At 47.7% G+C, this 7971-nt stretch overlaps 1 protein-coding gene across 1 annotated transcript in view; it reads right to left on the reverse strand.

The window, feature by feature from the left end:
* Nucleotides 1-3888, reverse strand: part of grin3ba (glutamate receptor, ionotropic, N-methyl-D-aspartate 3Ba) — a gene marked incomplete at both ends in the record, with an annotated part of 122275 nt that extends 118387 nt beyond the window's left edge. Inside the window, 3 exon segments of the mRNA XM_080012730.1 lie at nucleotides 647-1120; nucleotides 1123-1162; nucleotides 3779-3888. Coding sequence (XP_079868856.1) covers nucleotides 647-1120; nucleotides 1123-1162; nucleotides 3779-3888 — 624 coding nt within the window.
* Nucleotides 3889-7971: the final 4083 nt, after the last annotated feature.

Genomic DNA, 7971 nt, shown 5'->3' on the forward strand with positions numbered 1-7971 from the left:
ACTGAATCAGACTATGGATTAGACAGCACTTGGAGTTTATTAGGTCCTCCACTTTGCTCTGACCTTTGTGCATCTTGACTGCTGTGACAACTAATTCACCCCTGAAGGGATCAATAATGGGCAATCTAATCTAATCTAGACTATACTATTGCTTCTGCTGCCTTTCTGGTACAGCCTACTCTACAAAAGTTATTTGATGAAAATCTAGCCCCAGTTCAGACACGCTGAGATGTTCAAATCCCACACCCACAGGCAAACAATCAAACCCTCCAACCATAAGTAGACTTAGAGATAAATGGCATTTTAGCAGTGTTTGCACAAGGAACACTACTCAATGAGCGAGTGTCACAAGTGCCTCACACACGCACGCACAAAACTCGCCAAATAATTACCACGGTCCTTCCTCGGACCTGCAAACCAATACAGGTGCATCATGGCAACAATGAAAAATTAACCCCGATGCGCGCTCCGTACATGGTCTACACTCGTGGTTTTACGCTGCAGAGCGCGCGTACAAACACACAACAACGCACGCACACAATCACACACAAAACACACGTTTGCGCACACACGCACAGTTTTGAACACGTAGGTAAAAAAAAAAACAAAAAACCCAACATAGAAAGCTGTAGCTCTCCATGCCTACCTTGGTGCGCAGAGGCTCCGTGTCCTCCAGGATGGAGACGAAGGGGATCTCCAGGAAGGAAGAGAGAAACTCCACCTGGATGAGCTCCTCGGAGGAGCGGGGGAAGGCCAGCACGGCGGACACCCCCCGCACCACCAGTTCCTGACACGCGCTACGGGACAGCGACTCCGGGTCGCCGCCCGCCGGGGCCCGGGCCACCACCTCCAGGCTGAGGTTGTACGGCAGCAGCGGCGGGCTCTGGGAGGTCGCCGCGGACGCGGAGGACTCCCCCGCCCCGCTCTGGTGGCGGAGGCTGGCCAGGGCGCGGTTGAGCGCGTTTTGTATCCGTGTCGGCTGGCGCGTCGGCAGGAGCGCGCCGAGGCGCACCGTGTGTCCGACCCGGGCGAGGACGTGGCAGGACTGCGGGTGCGGGAGGCAGGGGTCCGGGGAGCAGGTTGGGGCGACCAGGAGGAGGAGCAGGAGCAACGGCAGCGGTCCGGCGGTGGTGGCGGAGAAGAGGGGGAGACGAGGTCTCCTCTTCCAGGGGCTCCAGGGTCCGAAAAGAGACACCATGCTGCAGCTCCGACAGAGGACCGAGGAGGACTGAGCTCCGCCCGGCAGGAGATGGCATAGCTCCCCTCACTTGATTGTTTCCCTCCCTCTCCACAGTCTTCTCCTTGATGCGGGCTGCTGATGGTGATTCGTCGGGTCCGGTTGACGTTTTGTTTCTCTTACCCGTCAAAGTTTTTTTTGTTTTTTTTTCCTTTTTCTTGGTGCGGGTCAGCAGCAACAAGACGCGATGGAAGGAGGAGGAGGAGGAGGAGGAGGAGGAGGAGGAGGAGGAGGAGGAGGAGAGACGGGCTGAGCGCACAGCTTCCAGCGGTCGCCCCGCTTCTGTCAGTCTCTCCGCTGGTGCGAGAGCGCCGGTAGAGGCACACCAGCTGTTTGTGTATTTGTGTGTGTGTGTGTGTGTGTGTGTGTGTGTGCGTGTGTGTGTGTGTGTGTGTGTGTGTGTGTGCGTGTGTGTGTGTGTGTGTGTGTGTGTGTGTGTGCCAACAATCTAACCTCTCACGGAGACCGCCTCTCGCTGACTCCTAATGACCTGCCTTCGGGTGCCATCTCCTTCCTCCTGGTTTTTTTTTGTTTTGTTTTTTTAACTGGGAACACTGGTCCTCGAAGTGAATTCGACAGACAAGTTTTGAACGTCCATTCGTGGTTCTACAGCTGCAGGGCATTCGTTAAAATTATGTTTAATTACACACGCACCCCGCGCCAAAGTTCACGTCTTGTTTTGTTCAACCTCATAATCATAAAGTTTCCTAATGATAACGTTGTTGGGTTTTTTTTCCCCCCACGGATGTCTTCGCCCTTCATCCCAGGTCTTCACCTCCGTGCGTGTGTGTGTGTGCGCGCGAGGGGGTCGTTTCAGAACCACGGACAGCGCCGTGTCCCCGTGCGCAGCGCTGCAGTGCGCATACTAATGCGGGCAGCTCCACTCCTCCTCACTGCGCCCCCTTCACTTCTTTCACCTCCTCTAATTTACCGTCTTCGAACCGGAACGTAAATCGTTACACCGGGGAGGGAAATTTATCTGCTCACTCGCTGGTCTTATCGCGATGATTCCTCGTGTGAGGGATGGCTAGAGCCTGAAATCTCCTTGCCTCCCTGTTGCTCTCTCTCTCTCTCTCTCTCTCTAAAGTGCATTCCTCTCTTTCTTCCTCTCCCTCTCCCTATATATATATATATATATATATATATATATATGGAGAAAGAAAGTGCATTTCTCTCTTTCCCTCTATTCATTCCTGTCTACTTCTCTCTGCCTCTGACTGTTTTTATTATTATTATTATTATTTTAATTTATTTTTTATCTTCCTTTTTTGACAGCTTTCAGATGGGCATGGCTTATTTCAGACGGGACAACCTAAGGTCAGTGGCCCGACAGCGGACAGTAGTTGTCATTAGTCAGTCACGCAACTACACGCACAGCACAACACACACACACACACACACACACACACACACACACACACACACACACACACACACACACACACACACACACACACACACACGGATCAACAAGTCATTTCACAGCCTGCTGGGTGACCTGTTACCATGTGATCTTTTGCCAAATCTAAAGCACTTTATTTTTGTTATTTTTTTGTCCTCCTCATCCTTCTGTTCCATTTGCTCGACAAAGAGATAACGTGAAAGCCGCCGCCGCCGCCAGCTCGGTTCTGCCGCAGAAACTAACTCTATTAAACTTTCATGCTTCTCCACACACATCTCTCTGTCTCGTACCTGTTGGAACACCAGCTAAGCGCTTCCAAGTGTGTGTGTCCGTCTGTAAAGTGTGTTTGTGTTGCACTATGCGTGTGCCGTTTTCTTTATACATAGAACACAGGAATTCATTCCAGTGGGCGAGTTTCATGTGTCTGCGTTTATTTGTACAGAAGCTGTGTCTTTTCCCCAGTAAATAAACATTCTATAAAAATTGATTCAGGGTTGGAGTCAGTGTGGGTTCATCGGAGGATTTTTGAACAAAGCAAGCTTGGACAGTGTGTGTGTGTGTGTGTGTGTGTGTGTGTGTGTGTGTGTGTGTGTGTGTGTGTGTGTGTGTGTGTGTGTGTGTGTGTGTGTGTGTGTCTGAGTATGCAAAGGAGAAAGCTAAATATGTACCGTTTTTATCCCTTGTGTCTTTCAATTTTCTAAATAATTTAATAGTCTGTAAAAGGAAAGAGCCATTACATGGTGATAGTGCACAAGTCTGGTCTCGGGCTGAGGTCCGATCTTGAGTCCGTATTTAGAGAACCCCGGGACTCGTCTCGGATTTGGCAGTGCATAAACTCAATTCAAACGCTGCAATTTATTTTCTCAAATGAATATCGGACATAAACAGAGATAAAGAGCAATCAAACACCGCAACTATTTTGACGTACCCCTTGAAAGCGAAAGACGTATTTTGGCCAAGGTGTACAGAGAAATGCTGTCCGAGGTAGTCAGTCTGACTTGCTCTTGATCTCGCTCGTTCCCCGCTGGTGTTTCAGCCCCGCTGGTCTTCAGGAGGACTTTCCATCTTAATGTCTTGGAATTGACTTGGACTCGGTAAACGTCAGTTTAGATTGAAGTCGTTCTAGAAGAGTGCTTTACCTTGACTTGGTCACGTCGTAGAGAGTCTTGACTACAGCACTATCCGTTACCACGATCAAGAGGATTTTCATTTGCTTCAACATATCCATGTCTTGTGATAAGGCGTCCATTTTCCGATAAACAGCATAGAAAGTATTTCACTAATTATTTCCTGTATAGACACGGACTACACCTACCTTGCACCTCCTAACTGAGCATAGCACACTATGTTTACATGGTATTTTAAACAAACATTGAAATGCATTATTACACAATATGTAGGTGTAAATCTGGTTCAGTGAGTGTGCAGTAGTTGCTTGATTCAGTGTACCAGGTATGACAAATACGATCGCCTTTGCTCATCTTCACTCTGAAGACATATACTGTAAATGGAACAGAGACAGAGTGAAGAAGTAGAATTGAGCTAATATCCATTTTGGCAGATCTATTCTCTTTTAGAGAGCAAACTTGCAATATATAAAAAAAAAAAAAAAAAAAACCTCATTTCAATTTTCGGAGGCAAGGTGACCAAAACCAAAAGTTCACAGACGAACGCGTTTCCTAAGCGTGTTAAATGGGACTCTAAATGACAGCCTCCTCTGGACCCTATCAGTGCACAGGCCTAGCTGGGCCACGTCCTCAGTGTGTCCCTGATGCCGGGGTTTGTGTATAGGATCTGTCCTGTATAAACAGCCAATCTGTATTAGCCTTCCTTATTAACAGCCCGGCGCCCCTAAGGAATGTATTTGTTTTGATTATGTACATTGTAAGGGATTTATTTAAAGAATAGGATTAGGGTAGGCATCAGAAACCCAATTAAAAGTAGCCCTCCGTCTCTGTTAGCTCAATCCATGTTTCTCCTTCACTGACTCTAGTTCATTCATCACCTTCTGGCCTGTGTTTCTGTCGTGCCTTCCCCGAGCCAACCTTTTTGTATTCAACATGCAAACTCCCCTCTTTACCCCTTTCTCCCTCCTCTATTTATCCACTCATCTCAAGCTGCATTTTCTCCCCCAGTCTCCTCTCTCTCTTCACGTTTGCACTTCCCGTTTGTTTCGGGTTTTGTCTGTGTCTCTGTGGCATCGGCAGGAAGCATGCTATTTGCCCCCAAAGCTACAGCCCACCCCATTAAACCACATCAATGATTAATTCTCCCTGTGTTTACAACACACTGTTACACTGGGAAGAAGAACCGTACCAGCGAACAGGGTGTTCCGCTGGTACGGTTAAGTGGTGAGGCAGCAACAACCGACAATTTGAGAAAAAATGTGAGTGTGTGTTTTTGTGCGTGTGTGTGTTTGTGTGTGCGTGTGTGTGTTTGTGTGTGTGTGCGTGTGTGTGTGTGTGTGTGTTTGTGTGTGTGTGTGCGTGTCTGTGTGTGTGTGTGTGTGTGTGTGTGTGTGTGTGTGCGTGCGGTTGTGCGTGCGCGCGCGTGTGTGTGTGTGAAATGTGTGCTGACATGTATAGATGGATTTCTGTTTACAGGTAGCTGTGTTTGAGATTGTTCGTTTTTTTTGTATTGCGCGTGTGTGCGTGTGTGCGTGTGTGCGTATGCATGTGTGCGTGTGCGCATGCTGGTGTGCGTGTGCGTGTGTGTGTGTGCGTGTGTGTGTGTGTGTAAACCCAGGAGTGTAATCCTGAGTAATCTGGCATTGCAGGCTCACGTAGGAGAGGAGCAGTCAGTTGAAATGCCAGGAAAATGAACAAAGGCAGTATGCATGGCACAGGGCTAAAAAACACTAGAATATCACTGCAGCAGCTTCGCCTACCACGCGCCACCGGAGTGGCGTGTTCAGGGACCTCCGGCACAGAGACACAGGAGATGGGTTTGTCGACACCAGTTTCCTGTAGAGAGTGGGCCAGTTAGAATAAGCTCAGCGGCAGATAGACATGTGTCATGACCAGGGCTCCTTTCCTGAGTGAGTGTGGGGATGGGGCTTTTACCTGCTGCTCGTTAGACCAACCAATGAACAGCAGGTATGCAGCCACTCTGATCCCGGGTCCACCCTTCACCTAGATCCAGGTCAGGTGGGGCTGCTCCAACCACACCTTGCCACACCACCATCACAAATATTGCTGAACTATGAATGACAGAAAGAGAGATGCGACAGAAGGAAGGAACGAATCAACCAACCATCCAAGGAATAAACGAACCAAAGAACTAACCATCTAAACAAATAACTAAAGAACCAACCAACCAACCAAAGGACCAACCATCAGACCAACCAACCATCCGACCAACCAACCAACCAACCAACCAACCAACCAACCAACCGACCAAACGACCAACCGACCAACGGACCAAAGGACCAAAGGACCAACCATCCAACCAACCAACCAACCAACCAACCAACCAACCAAAGAACCAACCAACCAACCAACCAACCAACCAACCAAGGGACCAAAGGACCAACCATCCAACCAACCAACCAACCAACCAACCAACCAACCAACCAAAGGACCAACGATCCGACCAACCAACCATCCGACCAACCAACCAACCAACCAACCAACCAACCAACCAACCAAAGGACCAACCATCCGACCAACCAACCAACCAACCAACCAACGGACCAACGGACCAAAGGACCAAAGGACCAAAGGACCAACCATCCAACCAACCAACCAACCAACCAACCAAAGGACCAACCATCCAACCAACCAACCATCCGACCAACCAACCAACCAACCAACCAACGGATCAACGGACCAAAGGACCAAAGGACCAACCAAAGAACCAACCAACCAACCAACCAACCAAAGAACCAACCAACCAACCAAGGGACCAAAGGACCAACCATCCAACCAACCAACCAACTAACCAACCAACCAACCAACCAAAGAACTAAAGAACCAACCAAAGGACCAACCAACCAACCAACCAACCAAAGATCAAACCAAAGGACCAACCAACCAACCAACCAACGATCAAACCAAAGAACCAACCAACCAACCAACCAACCAACCAACCAAAGATCAAACCAAAGGACCAACCAACCAACCAACCAAAGATCAAACCAAAGGACCAACCAACCAACCAATCAACCAACCAACCAACCAAAGGACCAACCATCCAACCAACCAACCAAACAACCAACCAACCAACCAACCAAACAACCAACCAAAGCACAAACCAACCAACCAACCAACCAAACAAAGAACCAACCATAGAACAGCCAAATAACTAAATAATCAACCAAAGAACCAACCAACCAAACAAACAAACAAACAAACAAACAAACGAACAAAGAACCAACTATAGAACAACCAAAGAGCTAAAGAACCAACCAAAGTACCACAGAACCAACCCAAGAAACGAATAACCAACAAACCAACCAACCAAAGAACCAACCAAAGAACCAACCAAAGAACCAACCAGCCAAAGAACCAATCAAAGAACCAACCAACCAAAGAACCAACCAACCAACCAACCAACCAAAAAACTAAGGAACCAACTGAAGAATCAACCAAAGAACCAAAGAACAAACCAACCAACCAACCAACCAACCAAAGCACAAAAGACCCAAAGAACCAACCAAAGTACAACAGAACCAACCCAAGAAACAAAGAACCAACCAAAGAACCAATCAAAGAACAAACCAACCAACCAATCAACCAACCAACCAAAGAACAAACCAATCAACCAACCAACCAACCAACCAAAGAACAAACCAACCAACCAACCAACCAACTATCCAACCAACCAACCAAAGAACAAACCAAAGAACCAATCAAAGAACCAACCAAATAACCAATCAAAGAACCAACCAACCAACCAACAAACTAAAGAACTAACCAAAGAACCAACCAAAGAACCAATCAAAGAACCAACCAACCAACCAACCAACCAAAGAACCAACCAACCAAAGAACCAATCAAAGAACCAACCAACCAACCAACCAACTAACCAACCAACCAACCAAAGAACAAACCAAAGAACCAATCAAAGAACCAACCAAATAACCAATCAAAGAACCAACCAACCAACCAACCAACTAAAGAACTAACCAAAGAACCAACCAAAGAACCAATCAAAGAACCAACCAACCAACCATCCAACCAAAGAACCAACCAACCATAGAACCAATCAAAGAACCAAGCAACCAACCAACCTACCAACCAACCAACCAACCAACCAAAGAACCAACCAAAGAACCAACCAACCAAAGAACCAATCAAAGAACCAACCAACCAACCAACCAACCAACCAACCA

Source organism: Zeus faber (assembly GCF_960531495.2).
Source record: "Zeus faber genome assembly, chromosome: 13".
NCBI lineage: Eukaryota > Metazoa > Chordata > Actinopteri > Zeiformes > Zeidae > Zeus > Zeus faber.